This window comes from Camelus bactrianus, chromosome 32, assembly GCF_048773025.1.
Source record: "Camelus bactrianus isolate YW-2024 breed Bactrian camel chromosome 32, ASM4877302v1, whole genome shotgun sequence".
NCBI lineage: Eukaryota > Metazoa > Chordata > Mammalia > Artiodactyla > Camelidae > Camelus > Camelus bactrianus.
Genome location: NC_133570.1, coordinates 7953135 through 7974745, shown reverse-complemented (window position 1 = coordinate 7974745; position 21611 = coordinate 7953135). Strand labels below are relative to the sequence as shown.

At 34.8% G+C, this 21611-nt stretch overlaps 1 protein-coding gene across 10 annotated transcripts in view; it reads left to right on the top strand.

Annotated features, from left to right (window-relative positions):
• The window catches only part of ATXN2 (ataxin 2), a 99549-nt gene that overhangs the window by 8566 nt on the left and 69372 nt on the right, over nucleotides 1–21611 (top strand). For all 10 annotated transcript variants that reach the window (XM_074356504.1, XM_074356502.1, XM_074356500.1 and 7 more), the window contains exons 2-5: nucleotides 17098–17134; nucleotides 18655–18714; nucleotides 19195–19266; nucleotides 19799–19949. In XM_074356504.1, the coding sequence (XP_074212605.1) occupies nucleotides 17098–17134; nucleotides 18655–18714; nucleotides 19195–19266; nucleotides 19799–19949 (320 nt within the window). The remainder of the gene's footprint in view (nucleotides 1–17097; nucleotides 17135–18654; nucleotides 18715–19194; nucleotides 19267–19798; nucleotides 19950–21611) is intronic.

Genomic DNA, 21611 nt, shown 5'->3' with positions numbered 1-21611 from the left:
CAAAATTTGATGTTCACTCAGTAATCTAAGAAAAGATCCACTTATCCGGAAAAAAACATTTTCTGAATGTTCCAATTAGCAAAGGCTCTACTCTGATTTTTTTTTTTTTTTTTTTGGGTCACATTTCAGGTGGAAGTGTCTTTTCAGTCCTTTTAGGAACTTGAATCCAAAATGAAGTTCCACTGTTTCTACCAGGCATTCCTTTCCTCTGTGCCTGTCCTTTTCTGATCCTTAACCAAGCTGGCAGATAGGTTTCACCTTGTATGTTAGTATGATTGGTGTGTTGTTGGAAGAGTCTGAGATTTCCCTTGGCTTCAAAGAAGAGGTGTACGTAGAGAAGGGGGTGGGGTGAGTCTTTGTATTGGGGGCGCCATGGAGTATTTGCTCACTGTAGCTTCACGAGCCTCCTGAGTGGTCTCTTCATGTCCCGATACTCCTGCATACCCCATAGCCGTAAGAATCTCCCATAAACATCTTTCATTGTGTACCCTTTCTGTTGAGAAACTTTTAATGGCTTTCATTACTACCTGAATCACATCCAGACTATTCAGCTTGCTAGTCAAGTCCCTTCACAGACTGTGCACACTGTATTCTCCAGAATAAGTCAAATCATGTCAATCTCATTATGTTGTCTTCTTAAACATAGGTCTTTAAAGGCTAATTTTGCACAGTGTCTCGCCGTATTTGCTCTTCGTAAACAGGATTTCTCCTGTGCTCCTGTAGCTTTTGGCAGATACCATTCCTGTGGCGTTCAGTGTACAGTCTCTTGTATTTAAGTGCAGCAGCTCCTCTGCTTACAGACTTTATCCTTAGGGTGAGCTCTGAGATAGGAGCAGAGATATACCACAGAACAAAAATGGGTTAACCCCACCGACAGATGCCCCCCCCTTTTGGGGGGTCGCTTATGGTCATTTCACAGTCTACCATCCCTGTCATTTCAAAATTCTTTATGTGTTACTGTATTTGAACTTTATTGTTGCTAAAGCTATCATTTTCAAAAAGTGCAGCATCAGTGAGTATTGATAGTATCAGCTGGAAAGCATTAATTATGGTAGAAATGAGAAATTTTTAAAAATTATAAGTAGTAGGAAAATGGCTTGGGACAGGATGAATTATTCTGAAAGAGAGCATAAAGTACCATGCTTATTTAGTCATTAATAATCAGCAGAAGATAGAGAATTAAGGAATGGAGTGGAAAAACTTGGAAGTTTGCAACTAGTGGTGTTACTTTGGGAGAAGGCTAAAGTAGTTAAAGTGCTACTCCTAAAATTGTCAAGACCTACAGACAGGGCTGCAGAGTCACAGTCCATTGAATAAGGGTCTAAGGTGTCTGCAATGACATTGGAAAAGGTGTGAAACAGAATGTTCATATGTTGATTCTGTAAACTTTAAAACCTCTTCCTGTCCATTTTGGGTTTAGGAGCACATGTATATACAGAAGAAATGTTTTAAAATTTTCATTGCTCAGTGCACTACGATTTTAAATTGCTAGACAATTATTGTGGTAGGTTTATTTTAATTAGATGTATTGAGATATAATTTATGTGAAGTTTACAAAAATGTACAGTTCTTGAGTTTTGACAGTCATGTCACCACCAACACAATCATAGTATCATCCCATAAATTTTCCCTGTGTCTCTTTTCAGTCCGTCCCCTTCCTCCAACCCTGGCAATCACAGATCTGTTTCTTGACAATACAGTTTTATTTTTTCTAGAGTGTCATATACATGGTGTCATACAGTGTATACCCTTTTGTGATTGGCTTCTCTCATGTAACATAACACTTTGCAGTTCATATTACTGCATATAACAGTTTCTCCCTCTGCTGAATTGTATTCTGTTGTATGCATGTACAGTGTTTATCAAGTGATGGACTTTTAGGTTGTTGACAGTTTGAGGCTATTACGAATAAAACTGCTGTAAATATTTATGTATGGGTTTTTTGTAGTCATAGCAGTTTCAGTTCTCTTGGTTAAATGTATAGAAATGGAATTGCTAACGTTGTATGGCAAGTGTTTATTTAATTTTAAAAGTAACTGCCTGACTGTTTGCTAAAGTGACTATATTACTTTGTATCCGCCTCAGCAGTGTGAGACTCCTAATCGCTCCAATTTCTTGACAACATCCAGTGTGCTAGTTTTTAATTTCAGCCATTCTGGTATCTGTGTAGTGGTATTTCATTGTGGTTTGAATTTGTGTTTCCTTAATGCCTAATGATCCTGAGCATCATATACTTATTTGCCATTTGCTTATCATCTTTGATGACAAGAAACTTTGGGATCTAACTTATTTCAAAGTAAAGGAGCTTCTGTATTTGTATTGCCTGCCTTCTAGATTTAGGACATCTTGGAGACAGGGACAAGTGCCTTGTACAACTTTGTATACTTAATAAGTGATAAATTATTTATTGACTATATGAGCATTGGTTTCATTATTAAGCAGGTGAGTTTACCCTGCCAAGGAAAAGTTGTCATCTCAAGTGGAATGTGGCATTTATTTTATAGGCATACTATGGTTAAACTTTCTGAATACTTCCTGTTTGCCAGGCTCTTGGGCTACAGCGGTGAACAAGCCAGGCAAGGTCTCTCCCTTCTTGTAGCTTAAATACTAGTGGGGGAGATGAGGCAGAAAGTTCAAACCCTTGTTACATCATGATGTGTTTGAGTTGCTACTGCTTAGTATGCTTCTATCTTATAAAATATTGGAGGGAAGTCTTGTAGATGAAGGGAAAAACTTACTGCTTTCATCAGAAGATATATACACCCTCTTGTAAGTAATCTTGTATATTGCTAAGGGTATTACTCTTTTTAATGCTTTAGGGATAGCCACTGACTAATTGTAGAAACCTGTATGTTTGAGAAGCTTCCTGATCTAAGCTTGTGAAAGCTGATGGGGTCATAATTGAGAGGGAGGGGAAAATAGTTATTAAGTGTATCCACCATGAGCTTCCTGTTCTTCTAGGGCATAGACATACATTATATATATTGTATATATGTACACTTTTTCTTCTTAGTGATTATCACCCAGTCCTATTAGATAATCTGTTAACCCTGTCCCATTTTATTACCCATGAGGAAGCTAAGGCCCAGAGAAGCTAAGTGACTTAACTTTACTCAGCTAGGAAGTGGCAGAGATGGAAGGATGGAATGACTTGCTATTGTTGTATTTAGGATCTCTGTAAAGATATATACAAATAAGAAGAGGAGAAGAAAACTGGTGATGGATTTAAGGAGTGTTATAGTTTCTTATTTTAATTGATGAGGAATTGGAGGCCCTAGCTTCACTGGGTGAAGAAACATATATCAACAGACTTCTTAAGATGAAAAATGGAAAAGAAAATGAGGAATTTGCATTTTTGGCAGATAAGGAATTTGGTTATTCATAGTCTGTAAATGTTATAGGAAGTCTATATATTTTTAACTCAATCTAGGTTAGAGAATAAATGAGAACTCCTATTTATTATAACACTTTTTTTCCCAAGTAAAACATGTTAGAAAAAAACTAGCATTTCTGAGCCAAGTGGTAGTAGTAGTAGCCATTTTTTCTGAAGAAGAAAAGTTTAGATATGTATGATGTGAAAACAGTTTATGGAGCGCTTTCTGTTTATATAATGATAGTTACCATTTATTCTGTGCCTATTAGATTTCAGGAACTGTGTCAGGTGCATTATTTATACATCCTTTAATTCTTATAACAGCCAGCCTATCAGGTTGATAATGCCATACCCATTTTACAGATGAGGAAATGGTGGTTCAGAGAAATGAAGGAACTTGCCCAAGGTCAAAGAGCTAGGAAGTGATCAAGCTGAGATTATAACCCTGTAAGACTTCAGAGCTTTTGCTTTTACTAACTGTGCTCCACTGCTTCTAGTTTAGCTCAGTGAGAAAAGAAAAGCAGATAAAAATTATTGAAGAAAACAATTCAGTCATTATTGTTAGCCATAAAATGGTTTCAATTACCCATTCCTTAGTCTTGGCAGTTCTCTTTATAAGTGAGTCTGGATCCAAAAGCTTATGATTCTTATTTTAAAGGTTGGAAACAGTGTTGCAAATGGTGGTTAGTTTTTCGAATCTGTTATATCAGATAATTAATTTGAACCAAATAGTATTGTACTATATCGTGGGTTAAGAAGGTATTTTTGGCTTGATCTTAAAGCCCAAAGACCACTTAACGATGTTTCTATAGGAAAATTAAGAGTGCTGGAATTTACTTCTCCAGTCACCCTGGCTTAGTCAAGTTAGAGGCCGCATAGCCCTAGGGCTAGAAGCACACACTGAACAAGACTTCTGAAGCACACAATCAATCCGAGAAGAAGGGATTAAATAGTTGAAGAAATGATTCCAGTTCTCTGTGGCTTTAAGGAAATTCTTGGCTATGCTGCAATTATTGGTGTGGGCCAATCACATTAGGTAATCATATATTTTATTCTTAATTATTGCAACACATTAATTTTGCCCACCTGGTTAACCTAACCTACCTTTTGCTATTAGATTTTTGGGGGAGGTAATTAGATTTATTTTTATTTTATTTTTTTAGTGGAGGTACTGGAGACTGAACCCAGAACCTTGTGCATGCTAAATATGTGCTCTACCACTGAGCTATTGCCCACACTCTGCTGTTAGGTTTAAACTCTACTTTTGTTGGATAAACCCTCTGCTCAAAAATCACCCTGTTCCCCAGCCTAAGATCCTTTCCACTCAGGGCTTTCCATGATCTAATCTAGGGGTTGGCAAAGGTTTTCTCTTAAGAGTCAAATAAATATTTTAGGCTTTGTGGGCTGTGTATAGTCTTTTTTACATATCTTTTTTTTTTTTTTTAATCTTTTTAAAATGTGAAAAGCATTCTTAGTGCTGGGCCATGTGAAACAGGCTCTAGGACCATGGGCATTTGCCAATCCAATTTTATCTTTCAGGTCATGTTTTCCATCAACTCTTCAAAACATGGCCTCCATTTAAATCAACATGGTCTCCTTTTCTCATCATCTCTGTAGGTCCGAGCTCAGCCTCTATTCCCTGCCTGCTCTTCCATCATTATTCTTCTTTCCCATACTCTCATACTTAACCCTTTTAATATGTAGCCCAAATCTTCCATGAAACTAATTCTTATTTATTTTTCTTTTTATTTACTCCTGTAGAACTTACCTTGTCCTGTATGTTAGCTTGCTTACTTGAAAATATGTCCCATGTTTTTCTATAGTAGCTTGCTATAAACTGCAGGAATAAAAGGCATTTTTTCCTCAAACTCTTTCTAAAGAATGCCTACAGTTACTTTTTCTTTTCACAAGTCAAGTGTTTCTTCTACCTGGCATCCTGTGCCCTTCCCCCAAATCTGAATTTTAGAATTGGAAGCTTGCATTTGAGGTCATCATGACTCATCCTCTTTATTTTACATGGGAGCAGGAACTTTTAAATGACTTGCCCAAAGTCGCACGCAATACATTTAGCACCTCGGGTCCCTCCCTACTTTGTGGCTTATAGCAGGTTATTTCACTTGTGCGTGAGTTTCTTCCTCTGTGAAATGGGAATGATGAGGATTAAATGAATTATGTGTGTACAGTGCTTAACTCAATGCCTGCCATGTAGTAAGTGCTTAATGACTTTTAGCTGTTATTATTAGCACATTTGGAAATCAATTAAAAAAAACTACCTGAGCAAGTTAAGGCTGAAAAGTTCTTGTTGGTGGGTTTGAGGTTGTGCTATGTTAGCAGAGGCAGTTTAGCTTGTATGTATACGGTTGATTATTTCAGTAAAAGTTTGAAGTTATCAGACTGGGATAGTTAAAAGACGAATGCAACATTTCTGCTTCCAAGTTGCCCAGTGAGTACAGAGGGCAATGGCAAGCATGCAGGTAGTGTAAACTAGTAGCACTGAGGTGGGAGTGAATGACTGCTTTGGGTGAGCGGTGAAGAAGAAACTTTAAAAAGCAGTGAGGGTTGAGATGGATCTTGAAGAATGGTAAGTAGTTTCCAGTGAGGCAATGGAAGAGAAGAGGAAGTTCCAGGCAGGGAAAAGTTTGTACTGGAGCACAGAGATGTTTATAAACATGGTTGTATGTTGAAAATTTCAGTTCATAGTGGAAGAATTGGAGAAGGTACTTACTGAAAGTAGGGAGATAAATTTGGAAGCCATTGTAGTTAGGGAAGAAATGAAGTGAGCTTGAAATAAAAGCTAATAAACTTTTAATAGAAAATAGAAATTTCAACATATATAGAAAAAGAATTATTTAATGAGTCCTATGTATCTGTCACTCAGCTTCAGCAGTTATCCATGAATGGCTCATCTTCTTTCCCCTCTACTCTTCTCTTTCCCCATTATCACTTGTAGTCTTTTGAAGGGGATTAAAGTTGTCTTGAGGCCCCAGGAAAGACTAATGACTGGTAGGTAAAACCATTAAGAGGGAGACTTGAGTTCACTATAAGGAAGCACTCTTGGTGCACTGCTCAGAGGGCGTGGATGCTTTGGAAGGTAGGTAGCACTTGCTCTTGGAGAAGCTCAGAGAGGACTAGAACTGCACTGTGCAGTATGGTAGCCACTATCTACAGAAGCTATTCAAATTTAGAATTAAGTTAATTAAAATTTTTAAAAAGTCAGTCCCTCAGTCACACTAGCCATATTTCAAGTGCTCAGCTCAGTTGCCCCATGTGCCTAGTGGCTACCATATTGGGCAGCGTGGATCTAGAACTTTTTTTTTTTAATCATTTCAGAAAGTTCTGTTGGAAAGCACTAGACTTAAGCCCCAGGATTCTTTTTTATCTGAGTTGTGTGGAGCTGTTGGTGTGTCTGGGTCATATCTAATTGTGCATGGCTTTATGGCCAAACCCTTTATCCCTTCCTCTAAGTAAAACTTCATGTGAAGAGGTGGTTTTGTTTTTTTACAGCTCTAGTGTGTGCTGTAATGTGAGGAAAATAATTGTATTAGGTAACAATTATTAAGCACTTAGTTAATAATGTGCCAGGCATTACTCTTAAGCCAAGCTGTGTATATGGAATGTCATTTAATTTTCACAACCTTATGAGAAGAAACTATTTTTTTTTTTTAAAGAATGTACTGTTTTCATTACCATTTTGTGGATGTTGAAATTAAGACACAAAGAGCTGAAGTCATGAGGTTAAGGCCACAGAGCTGGGAAGTTGACAGGGCCAGAATTTGAACCCAGGCAGTTTGCAGCAAACTGAAATTAGTTCTTGTGGGAATGGTAGTTGTTTTGAAACATTGATCCTAGATGACTGCATGGCTGGATTAATCTGGCAGCTGTTCTGTGTGAATTTAGAGTTGCCAGCCTACCTCAGTTTGCTAAAAAAAAAAAAAAACAAAACCCAAAAACCTCTAGCTTTACTGTATTTGGGTTGTCATGGCCCGTTCCTACTGCCACCTTATTTGACTCATCTTTTCAGTGAGGAAGTAGTTATTCAGTAAGTATTAGTTATAGAATTTCCCTTTCTAATTAAAAAAAAAAAAAACAACAAACAAATGGGAAGACCAAAATGACTCACCTACGGAAGTTAACTATAAGAGCTGGAATTCAATTTCTTGTTTTTAGTTAATTATCCTTTCTCTTGATAGCTGCAGTTTTTCTGTACTGTAAAGAGAAATTGAATTAGTCAAAACTTGTCATAATTTACATAAGCTATACCATATTAGAGTACTTACTGTGTGCCAGGCTCTTTTCTTAAGCCCTGGGCACACAGTGAATGGTGAGTGAGATGGAAGTGTTTGCCCTCATGGAATATATGCTCTGGTGATTGGGAGTGGACAGAAATAGGAAGAAAATAGATGAACACAGAATAAATAAAATTTCAGTTGTTAAGTACTACAAGGTACTAATATTGATTACTTAAGTACTAAAATATAGTGGTGTAATAGTGATTAGGGAGCTACTTTTGATGACTTGATCAGGTTAGGCCTCTCTGGGGAGTGACATGATTGCAATAACAAGAAGCAGTCAGCCACGTGAATATTTGGGGGAAGAACATTATTACAACTTTACTAGAAGTGGGGTGGAGGTATGTAGTATTCATGCTGTGCCAAAGAATATTAGTGACATCTGTACAACTAGTCTGGTTCTAGAAATTTGGAGCAATAAAGTATTTTGATTGTGTACATCTGTTACCCAGGCTTATTCAAATAGTTGTAGAAACTAGTGAATGATACGTATAGGTGCAGTGCTGAAAAATGGTGACAAATGAACAGCATGGTGAAAAATGAAGCTGTAAAAAGTTCTATAATTACATTGTATCATGGCAGTACCAATAGAAATTGTATTTGTGTCTCCACCCCACCCTTTGAATTTTGAAACAATATAATGGAAATTTTATTCTTAGATTATTTAATGTGTTTCAGTTATCAGGAGTGCTGTTGGATTGTTTTTATATATACATATACACATACATATTTGATAATTCTAGTGGTAAATGAGAGAAAAGGTATACATGTGAAAACATATTTTTAATTTTCTGTCCCAGACATAACCTCTGAACTGTAAACTGCCTGAAGGCAAGGCTCTGTTCATCTTGCTCATTCAGTAAACATTTTAGAGTACAATAAGTTTCGACCAGATGAGAGTGTGTGTATGTGTGTATCTTTTGCATATTATTTGACCCTCAATAACCTTGTGACCTTTCTAATTATTTTCATTTTACAAATCAGCAAACTGGGTTATCACAATGGTTAAGTAACTTTCCTGGGGTCATAGTAGGTGGCTGAGCCAAGATTTGAAACAGAATTGTCTGAAAAGTGGCCCTTTGGGTTTCAGTATGCCCTCTGTTTGTAAGCACTGCACTGTGGAGTCCTAGTGCTTTGGGTTTCCTGGGGTGAAGAATGAGATCTCTTGTTATAGTTTATAGTCCCTTCATATTTGTTTCTTTTGCTGTCGTTGTGTTGATGTTGTCCTTTGCAACAAAGAGTTTTAAATATTGATCAAGTCCCATTTACCTGTTTTTTTCATGTTTGTGCTTTTAGTGTCATATTTAAGAATCCATTGCCAAATCCAGTTTCTTAAAGGTTTACTCTCATGTGTTTTGTCCTAGGAGTTTTGTAGTTTTAGCTCTTACGTTTATGTCTTTAATCCATTTTGAGTTAATTTTTGTATATGGTATGAGGTGGAGGTCCAAGTACATCATCTTTTGCATGTGGATATCCAGTTGTCCCAGCACTGTTTGTGAAAAAACTAATCTTTCCCCATTGAATTTTCCTGGCACTCTTATCAAAATTGACCATAAATGTAAGAGTTTATTTCTGGACTATCAATGCTATTTCATTGATCTGTATATCTATCCCTATGCTGGTACCATATTTTTTTTTTTTAGCAGGGGTGGTAATTAGGTTTTTATTTATTTATCTTGAATGGAGATACTGAGGATTGAACCCAGGACCTTGTGCATGCTAGGCGTGCACTGTACCACTGAGCTATACCCTTTCCCCTGGTATCATACTATCTTGATTACTCTAGCCTCCCCAGATTATTTTGAAGCAATTCCTGACATATTTCTTCTGTAAATATTTCAGTATATATCTCTCAAGAGAATAGAAGTTTAAAAAAAATCATATTTTAAAAATTAATTCTTTAGTATTTTTAATGTCCTATCAGTTCAGATTTCCCCATTTTTCTCTCTCTAAAAAAATCAGCTTTACTGTGGTATAATTTATATGCAGTAAAATTCACCAATTTTAAGTGTACAATGTAAGTTTTTAACTTCACTTTTATTTGGTTATAGCTTATATACTATAAGTTTTCAACCATTTTTATGTATATATTTTAGGGTTTCTTTGGATCTGCCTTTAGTTTGGGGAGTATCAGTTTTTTTTGAGGTATAATTTACATACAATAAATTCACCCTATTTAGTGTAAAGTTTTTCGAGTTTTGACAAATATGTATAGTCATGTGGTCACTACACTTAAGATATACCACCCTATAAAGTTCTCTCTCTGCTTTTGTAGTAAATCCTCTCCCTTGACCCTTAGTTCTTGGAGTCATTGATCTGATTTCTATATCTATAGATTTACCTTTCCAGAATGTTATATAAAGGGAATCATGGGTCATGTAGCTTTTGGTGTCTGGCTTCTTTGACTTAGCATAATACCTTTGAAGTTCGTCTGTGTTGTGAAATTCATCTACGTTGTGTGTAGCATGTATCAGTAATTTGTAACTTTATTACCGAGTAGTATTCATTGTTAAGGACATTAATACCATGGGTTATATATTTATTTACCAGGTAATGGACATTTGAGCTGTTTGTAGTTTTTGGTTATTTTGAATAAAACAGCTATGAAGAATCATATTCATTGCTCTTGGATAGTTACCTAGGAGTGGGATTGCTAGGTTTTAAAAGTATGTATAGCTTTATAAGAGACTGCCAAAATGGCTTTTCCAAAATGGCTGTACCATTTTCCATTCCCATCTGCAGTGTATAAGAGTTTCAGCTGCTCAGTATCCTCACTCTCAGTTGTATTGTCAGTCTTAAATCTTACTTGGTCAAATGGCTGTGTAAGTCTTTTGCCCATTTACTGGACTATTTTTCTTATTAATAAGTTGTATGTGTTCCTTGTATATTCTGGGTAGAAGTCCACCATCAGACATAACTTGCAAATATTTTCTCATCTGTGGATTGACTTTTTATTTTCTTAACATTGTCTTTAAAAGAACAAAATATTTAAAAATTTGATGCAATCTGCAAGAGTGGGTATAGCTAGCTCAGTGGCAGAGTGCATGCCTAATGCCTTAATGCAGTAGCTCCATTAAGAAAAAAATGGGTGCAGTCTGATTTATCAATGTTTTGCTTTTATGGTTTTTTTTTTTTTTTTTTTTTTTTTTTTGTCTTCTCTGGTATCTTTGCCTAAACCGAGATCATAAAGGTTTATAGACTACCGTATGATCAAGCAGTTCCACTTTTAGGTATTTATTCAAAGAAAATGGAATCACTTAACTTGAAAAGATATAAGCATCACATGTTCATTTCAGCATTAGTTATAGTAGCCAGGGTATGGAAACAACCTAAGTGTCCAAAGATGGATGAGTAGATAAAGAAGTATATGTAACCAATGGAATATTACTTGGCCATAAAAAAGAATGAAATGTTGCCATTTGCAACATCAGTGGACCTCAAGACCATTATGCTAACTGATTAGTTAGAGAAAGATAAATGCTGTATGATCTATCTTACATGTGGAATCTAAAAAAAAAAGAGAAAAAACCCAAAACTACGGTCATAAATACAGAGAGCAGATTGATGATTTCCTGAGGCAGGAGATGGAGGGAAAGGGTGGGAGAAATTTTTTTTTAAGTTTTATTTAAACTTTTTATGATTATGTCATTGATTCATTTCGAGTTAGCCTTGCTAAGTTCTCTTATTTCTAGTATTTTTTTTTTTAAGGTAGATTCTCTGCAAAAATAATCATGTCTTTTTTAAAAGACAGTTTTCCTTCTCTCTGGCCAATCATTGTGCCTTTTCTTTCTTTTCCTTGCTTTATTGCACAAGCTAGAACCTGCAGTTCAGTGTCTCATCATTTTATTTTTCTTCTATAATTTGTTTTAATGAGGATTCACATGAGGTTCACAAGTTGTTTGATGTGTCTTAAGTCTATTTTAATCTACAGTTTACCTGTTCATCATTTTATGCTAGGTGCTTTTGAGTCAGTGATCAGTACAGAGTTTTTGTCTTTCTGGAACTTGCTTATAGTATTGTCATCAAATGTACGTTAGTAAAACACCTTGATTTTGTTCAGTAGGTGGATCAACCTCAATTTAATTCCATTTTGAAGCCTAAAAATAATTAAAAGAGAGCAAAAGCACTTTTATGACATTTCTGAATTGGGTTTACATTATACTTTCATGAAGAGTGTGCAGTGCTATTGAGAAGTTTCTTTTAGAAGTGCTGGTTCATGTAAAATAGCAATAGACTTTATTTTTTAATTGCAGTTATTGACATTGCAGCCACATTTTTTCAGTTTAGAGGTCAGCAAATTTTTCTTGTGATGACCCAGACAGGAAGTATTTTAGGCTCTTATGGGCAACTTCTTTATTGCATATTCTTGGCTTTTTTTTTTTTTTTTTTAACCCTTTAAGCACTTAAAACCATACTTAGTTTAGAGTCATGGCAAAAACTTGTTGTAGGCTGTAGTTTGCTGACCCTTGATTTAGAATTGTTACCGGTAACCCCTGACTCACGATGGTGTGAAGGCAGTAAGCATTCAGTAGAAACCCTGGTTCAAATTTTGAATTTTGATTTTTCCCTGGGCTAGCCGTATGTAGTATGACTCTCTCACGATTTTGGTCAGCAACAGCGAGCTGCTGCTCCCTGTCAGCTGTGCGATCGCAAGTGGTACACACTTAAAACCATTTTGTAGCTGTACAGTCATTCTGGTTTTTACTTTCAGTACAGTATTCAGTAAATAACATGAGATATTCAACACTTTATTATAAAATAACCATTGTGTTAGATGATTTTGCCCAACTGTAGACTAAGGACTCGGCACATTTAAGGTAGTTTAAGCTGTGATGTCTGGTAAGTGAGGTGTATACATCTGTCTTTGACTCTCAGCCATGGATTTATCTCATCACAAGTTGAGAAAGATCTTTGCTTTGAAGGCTTTGTCTTATTAATTCATTGAATACTTATTGTGTATATCATATGTGAGGCACACACAGTTCCTCTGTGCTAATTTTGATAGGTGGCACAAAGATGGATAAGATACTGTTCATTAGAGTAGGTTGTTTAGGTTTTATTTCATCCTGGCCAAGGGCACAAATGGATGTTGAAATCTAGGAATTTTTTGGCTACATGATGTGCCTTTTAGGGCTACATCTGTTTCTGATACCTCCTGTTTTTCACAAAGGCATTGGCTGCTGACTATACTCTTTCCTCTGGTGTGGGGCTCTGACTCTGTGGAGGAGGCATCATTTTCTGATTTGCACAAAAGCACCGTGTTGTCAGGTGATAGCCCTGAGTAGTGGGCATATGACAGGTTCACCGGTAACTCTATTACAGGGCAGATTATGCTCAATTCCAGTCTAGAGGGTTGAAGAGAGCACTATGTATTTGATTGGGATGGCATAATCCAGGAAAGCCTTCTTGAAAAGGTGGCATTTTGAGTTCAAAGCTAGGCAAATTTTTTAAGCAAAATATTAAAGACATTTTGGACAATAAAGTAGATAGAAGTTAATAAATTACTCATAGTTCCTAATTTAAAAAAATTTGTTTATAAATAATTTTAGATTTATAGAAAAGTTGCAACAGTAATAATTCTCCTATACTCTTTACCTATATTCTTCAAGTAATATTTCACTACATTATTTCATTTTTCCTCTATTGTTAAAATTAATGTATATCATATAATTAATATAAAATTTATTTTGTTAAATGTATGAGACATGGTGTCTCTTAGCCCTAAATACTTCAGCGTGTTTCCTAATAACAAGGACATTCTCTTAAAAAACCACCATATAGTTGTCAAAATAAGGAAGTTAATGTTGTGCTAAATTATTATCTGTTGATCTTAGCCAGATTTTACTAATTTTTCTTCTGATGTTCTTTGTTAAAAAAAAAAAAATTTCTGGTCCAAGAACCAACCCAAGATTATATGTTACATTCAGTTGTCATGTCCTATAGGTCTCCTTTAATCTGAAGTAGTTCCTTAATCTTTCATGATTTGAATACTATATTCAAATGTAGTATTATATTTTGTAGCTTGAATGTTATAGATTATTTCGTAGAGTGTCCCTTGACTAGGGTCTGATGTTTCATCTTGATTAGATTCAGAGTGTGCATTTTTGGCGTGAATATCACAGCAGTGATGAGTGTGTTCTCAATGTAAGAGAGAAAGGAGATGTGTGTTGTTTATTTGTCCCATTGCACTTGCTGTTAACTTTGATCACTTGATTAGGTGGGATGATGTCTGCTGGGTTCCTTTACTATATTAAGTTATTTTTCACTTTGTGATTAATCAGTGTCTTGTGAGGAGTTACTTTGTGGCTATGTAAATACCTGTTTCTGCTTTATTAGATTTAATATCCATTGGTGATTTTTGCCTAAAACAGTTATTACTGTGGTAATTACCAAATTCCACCATTCCTTCCACATTTATTGGTTGGAATTCGGATGTCAGGTTGAAAGTATGACAAGGAGGTGGAGCTCTCTGATATTATCCTTTGCACAAAAGTTTTTAATTTTGAGGAAGTGCTTTTTACCTTCTTTCCCCTTATATTGTCTTTGCTTTTGGTGTCACAGTTAAGAAATTATTGCCAAATTGAAGGCTATGAAGATTTACCCCTTTGTTTTTTCCTAAGAGTTTTATAGTTTTAGCTCTTAAGTTTAGGTTTTTGACCCCCTTTTTGAGTTAATTTTTATATATGGTGTAAGGTAAAAGTTCAGGGGTCTTTTGTATGTGGTTATGTAGCTTTTCTAGAAGCATTTGTTGAAGAAACCTTCCTTCAAATAATCTTGACCCCCCCCCTTTGTTAAAAATCAGTAGCCCATAAATATGAGGGTTTATTTCTGGGCTTTTTATTCTGTGTCATTGGTTTTTATGTTTGTTCTTATGCTAGTACAATATTTTGATTACTGTAGCTTTGTGGTAAGTTTTGAAATTGGTAAGCCACACTTTGCTTTTGATATATGTGTATTGTTAAATGATGATAATTTTTTCTCCCTCCACACTGTTTTTTTTTTTTTTAATGTTATTATTTGTGGAAGAACTGTCATTTGTAAAGTCACATTTACCACATTCTGGGTTAAACTGATTTGTAACCTAATGATACATTGCTCTTTTATCCAATGTTTCCTATAAACTGGTAGGTCTAAAAACTTGATTAAATCCAGGCTCCCATTGTGTCATCAGAAAGCATTTTTACCCCTGTGAGGGAAATTGTAAAAAGCAAGAGAAAAAATGTGATGAACCCCTGCATGCCTACCACCTAGTTTCAACAGTTATCAACTCACGCCAGTCTTGTGTCGTTTATAACCCTGTCTGTTTCCTCCCTCCTGTATTATTTTGAAGCAATAAAATCTGTTCGGGTATTTTGTAAATTTCTTTATTTAATTTGGCGTTTTGAATCACATTTTAACCTCATATTGAATGACTATTGAAAGCTTAGAATCCTGTTTCATTAAATCTGATCTATCTAATAAGTATATTTAGGACTAGAATATGATCTTGGCTTTGAGATTCAATTTTTGCTACTATATGAAATATTAGAATGCTTTGTCCTAAAATACTAAAGAAGAAAAAGTAAAAGTAAAGCATAATCTGAGTGGATCTAAAAAGAAAAAAAATGGATGACTTTGGGGTTTTGCCAGTTTCAGAGAATGTTGCTATGATAGACTAAAGTTCCCTTTGGGTGTCCAGCCACCTGGTAGATGAATGGAAATCATTGGTTTCTACCCTCTTGTACCACTTTATACTGCTGTTGGGTCTTTTATTATTTTCCTTGTTGACTAGTTTGTTCTACTAAGTAAACCAGATTGTTGAAACAATTGCTCTTTATTATTCAAAGATATAACTGTATAATCAATAAGAAAAATAGTATGACTTCTATAAAGGAGTTTTATGTTTTAAATTCTTCTGAATAGCCTTGTGGGGACACTGCATGAGTTTAAGGGCACTTAATTAGTGACATTTGTTTAAATCTTTTAACTGTGGCATCTCAGCAACCACTGGGATAAGATAATCCTTCTAGCAAGATTTAGCCATTTTATAGCCTTTGGCTACAGACTACAAGTAGAAAAACAATAAATGGTGTTTGAAAAATGTAGAAATTAGGTTAGGCTCTATTGTGAAGTTAGTTTATTCCTTGTGATATAATTTCAGGGAGGCAGCATAACCTAGAAATGAAAAGTCTGTACTTTGGATCACCTGGTTCAAATACCAGCTCTACTGCTCATGTACTGGATGATTTTGGTCAAGATACTTAAATGATAAGGTTCAGCATCCTCACCTGTTCAAGTAGGAGTGAGAGATTTGATGTGGTACTTACCATAGTGTCTGGTTTGTAGTAAGTTTTATAAGTGGTAAGTTATTGGTCATATTCTTTAGACTTCAGGAATTTATCTGTGCTGTGTGTGAGGCAAAGAGTTATAGAATCAGAATGTTAGAAATAGGAGAAATCTCAAAGGTAATTTGGTTGAGGACATTTTCTAGGTGAGAGGGTGATGGAGTTGGAAACCAAATCAGCCCTGGCCTCGGAGGGCTGAGATTAGTCCTGTTTTACTGGGAATTGGCACCATTCATACTACTGGACTTTTTCACCTGGATTGTACTTCTCTTTGAGTGTTTAAGTTTGTGCCTTAGTTTGAACATTGTGATTATTTTATTAGGATGAGTTTCCAGTACTGTTATTCCAGAGTAGCTAATGTTTATCAGGAATATAACATTTTATTTTCTTAATGTTTTTTATCACTTCATAAAGGGCCTAATCTTTTCCAATGAAACAAGCCTTAGGGTGTATTATGTTATTTAAACTCACTTGAAAATAGAGTCCACTTTACTGGAAATTATGTGACAGCTAACTTGGGTGTACTCATTATTCCAGAGGGAGGGGGTTGGTGGAGAGAGGAACTTGTTATATTATAGATCCTGACAGAGGCACTTATTTAGAAGTGAAAGTGCTTTGAATGACTTAACTTATTTTCAAATGTTTTTCTGCAGTTGTAAACACAGTACTATTTTTAGAGATAAGGGGAAAAAACATGGGAGGTAACTTGATGTTAATGGAATATGTCAGTTAAATCAGGAATACAATCTATATTTTGCCCCTGAGTAGCTTTTTATAACAGAGTGATTGGTTGCTTTTAGCATAGAGATTATTATATTTGGTATTTATTATTTAAATAGGCTGTTTCAATTTTTACTTCATTTATTTATTTTGATTACATTTACATTCTTTCTTCCTCCCTCCCATGACCCATACCTGTTCTGGGCCTCTGAGCCAGCAAAGCAAAAGACAGTTATACTTAGGTAGCCTTTATACTTAATATTGGATGAGCCCTCCCCACAGATAGCCTATGTTTTATTTGGATGGAATTATAAGATACTTTAATACTGAAAATATTTTTTAGGTTGTTTAGCCTATTGAATTTAACAAACGTAACATTTAATCTTTTCAGAGGTCGAAACAGTAGCAAAGGACTGCCTCAGTCTACGGTGAGTAACTTTATTTTTTTATTTAATATTTTTGAGGTGGGGTAATTAGGCTTGTTTTTTTTTTTCCACTTTACAGTTTCATTAGGTAGAATTGTTACAGTTTGACTGCACATATACAGTGTATTGCATGTAAATACATATGCACAATATATTGCACATATTTAAAAAATATACATATATGTACTGTTCATTGTTTCTAAGAATGTTTAGAGCTTTAGCTTTTTCAACTTACATAGTTATCAAAGGAATAAAGCCATGAGTTTGTTTATTTATTTATTTTAATAGAGGTACTGGGGATTGAACCCAGGACCTTGTGCATGCTAAGCATGCAGCTCTGCCACTGAGCTATACCCTCTTCCCTATGGTGAGTAACTTTAATGTTACTTGTTTGGAAAAATTGGTACCTAAAATGTGATTTCTAAGCCATAGGCCAGCAGCCATGCCCCCCACCACACCAAAATAAATTCGCTTCTCTTGAACTTTATATCGCAAAGAACCTTTATAGGTCAGTACTGTTTGGTACAAAATCATTAGCTATATCTGTTGTTTTTTGATGATGCCTCTATGTGTAAAATGTAGAATTATCTGTAACTAATATTTTTTTCTCTCACACATAATAATAACTCATTTGTTCTTTTATAAAGTCATCTAGTCAAGGCAAATGTAAATGATTAATGAGATAAATGAAACACTAGGACTGGAGTTTGCAAAGCTCTTTGGATTTTTGGTTTTGAAATAGTGAGCTAGCTCTTATTTCTTTCATTTTTTTCACTTGGAAAGGCCCTTCTGATTTTAAATTTTGGAACTTTATCACTGAAATTAAACTGGGCACAAAGGGAGAAGTTCCACAAGATAGACGAAAGAAATGAGAAACTCACTGATTTTTGAGATTTTCCCTGTATTGTGGATAAATTTTCTACTTTAGAATCAGAAGGTTATATGCTTATATAGTGTGTAATAAGGAGTAGTGTGATTGATTAGACCTTAGAGCAATATCATTGATTCAGATATGCTAAGGGAAGATAGTCAGGGGTCTTCTACAAAGGTGCCTCCACTTCCCCCGTCTACCCTGTTCATTTATTAAGGTATACTTCTTAACCCTATTTAGTGTGCAGGTTTGTGAGTTTTGGTGCATAATTGTGTAAGTGCCACCATAGTAAGATAGTGAAATGGTTTCATCACCTACAAAAATCCCTCATGGCACTTTTTAGTGAATCCTGCTCCCCAGTCATTGATCTGTCTTCTGTTCCTGTGGTCTTGTCTTTCCTCATGCACGGAAGTTCATTTTTGCTTTTTTTGTATCATGTATAGTCAAAACATTATTAATTGGTATGACTGATTCCACTTTTTAAAACTACTCTATAAGGAAGACAAAGATTGTACCAAACTAAATCTTCCCTTAATGAGTGTTAGTTAGGTGTTATAAACCTAACTAAACATTTTGTAACAAAATAAATGCAAACTTTAATATATACATATACAAAGATAAGTGCTAATAATGTTTTTTCTTAATATTCCAGATTTCTTTTGATGGAATCTATGCAAATATGAGGATGGTTCATATACTTACATCAGTTGTTGTAAGTTACCAGAGTATTGGGGTTGAAACTGCCTAGGGAGTGGAATACAGTAATTTCATGAAGTTAAAATGTGGATGAATGATTCTCAAAGTAACATTTTTTAGGTCATGTTTAATCAGGATGATTTAGTAAAAACAGATTAGAACTCTGTTCAAGTTGTTGTAACTCACTATGAAAGCATTCTTGTTAACCCTGCTGTGTACAGAATAGTTGATTATCTTTAGTGAATTGTCACTCAATGAAACTGGAGTCAAAAATACTAAACTTCAGTATTTAAACTTATACTGCAAACTCTGAGCAGGGCCTCGTGAAGAATTTTGGGAATTCAGTGTTTTGTTAATGTTTTAAAATTTTTTCTGTCAGAGAATACCTAAAATGTTGAATGAAGCCTAATTAGCTATAAAAAGTAAAATGAAAACAGTTATCCCTCATGACTGCATAGCACACTGTTTCTTTGATAAATTAATTGTATGTTTTTAGGGATCCAAATGTGAAGTACAAGTGAAAAATGGAGGTATATATGAAGGAGTTTTTAAAACATACAGTCCTAAGGTAATTTTTACTTTTTTTAAAATGTAAAACCCCATGAATCATCAACTACTACTGTGTATGTTTGTATGACTTCCTGACAATGTTGGTTAGGTTCTGATTTAGCAGTTTTTAGTTATGAGCTTGGGTATGTTCATCACATTTTCATGGTCAGTACTTTACCTTGAAAGCACTCTTAAAAACCACTTTGAATGATCTTGCTCTTCAGTTTCAAAGACTGATTATTTTATAGATGGGTTTGATCATCAAAAAGATTTCTTGCTCTAGGTGTTTATTAAAATTTTTTGGCCTTTTCAAGCATTGTGAACTAGAAGAGGGATCCAGTGTTCATTGTTTTCACTATTGTGCTTAAGGCAGACATTTTGAATATTGGAATGGATAATAGATATTTCTGAGAAAAAAGTATGATTATAAGGATCTCTTGAGATAACTTTCCCAAAGGCATGTAAGAAATAGTACCTTGATGTACTGAAGAATTCTTGTCATATTTTATTTTGTAAGTGTTTTGAATATTTACCCATGTTTTTCTCTTTAGTGTGATTTGGTACTTGATGCTGCACATGAGAAAAGTACAGAATCTAGTTCGGGGCCAAAACGTGAAGAAATAATGGAGAGTATTTTGTTCAAGTGTTCAGACTTTGTTGTGGTACAGTTTAAAGATATGGACTCCAGTTATGCAAGGAGGGGTGAGTTTTGATTTCCTAAATGTGTTTCATGGTTTATTAGATTTATTCAAGCAAAGACTCTACATTGATCATACAGACTTTTTTTTTTTGAGTGGGGGGGAGGGCTTTTTTGATTAAGACAAATAGGAATCTTAATGTATTTTTGTTGGAAAATATTTAAAACTTCAGAGGAAGATCCCTTGGTAGTTTTGGTAGGATAAATAATGAAAATTTGTATTCTATTAAAAATAGTTTATAAAGGGTTTTCGATAGTTTTATGGTGAAGAATGCTACTGATTATACCCAGCTGAACATTTCTTATCCCATTTAGCTGACAATGTTTTAGCTTACACATTTTTAATTTTATAATGCTTATAAGTAATGCTTATGTAAAGCTACAAGGATATATTGTACAACACAGGGAATGTAGCCAATATTTCATAAGAGCCATAAATGGAATATAACCTTGAAAAATTGTTAATCACTATATTACACACTTGTGTAACTTATATAATACTGTGCATCAACTACAATTAAAAAAGAAAAGAATAATGCTTATATAGTTTTGTTATGCTTATAGTTGTATAAATGCTTTAGTTTTTTAATCTGGAAAGAAATCAAAGCACAGGACAGAAAGGCAGAGAGCTTTGGATGGAAAACGATTGTCTAATGAAGTTCAAAAAGATAAGTAGAACATGTATACTGAGAAAAACGTGCAGAGCATGGGACTGTGTTTGGAGACTATATAAGTGATGATGTAGTCATATTAAAACTTAGTCTATTTCAAGTGCCTATTGAGGAAAATGTGGGAATTCCTGTTACTTATTTGGAGCACATACTCTGCAGTACTGAGTGTTCAATAACTCATTGAAAGGCTCTTCTTAGCAATTTTGAACTTGGTTCTAAAATTCCTACATGGTTTTTTGGAGGAGGGTGTCAAATTCTGTAGTCAATTCTATTGTAAATTATAGCAACAATTTTTGATTTTCATAATTCATTCTATACCAACAACTGTTTTCATAGTTGTACTCAAGTTCTTCTGTGCTATTACTTAGAAATTACAAGCCACCAGAAAGAAAGTAGCTTTTTTTTTTGAACCTCTTGATAAAAGTTCTCACCTATAGTTAGATTGCTTTTTCAGACGCTAGCAGTGCTGGGTGCTCTAACTGCTTTGCATTGCTGGTGAAAGCACTGTGGTCTGTGTGTTTTTTTTGTTTTTTTTTTTAATCTTCTCAAATATCTGTGTCTTTGATTCACAACTCTTTGTCTGAGAGTCCTTCATTGGTCCATACAAGGAAACACATCTTTTTTTAGTTACTGCCTTTGGAGTTGATGTTGTTTATGCCTAGGAGCAAAGAATTATTTATATTTATACTTACCCTATTGAAGTATTTCAGTGTTTTAAATTTAAAAATTGACTTGGATCATAAGCCAAAAGGGAAAATAAAATTTTAGTTGAATTTAGTGCTTAGCACTCTGTAAAAAAAAATATTGGCAACAACAGCAGCAAAACGTTCCCTGCTTTGTTGGCTTCCAGGCCATTTTGCTGACAGCTATTCACATTATGCTTTGTTTTTTGTTTAAATTGGCATTTCCCAAATTTGCAAAGATAAATATTACTTGAAGATATTTATAGTACTCGTTTTTGTTCCTCTTAAAATTAATGTCTTTAAATTTTTTTGT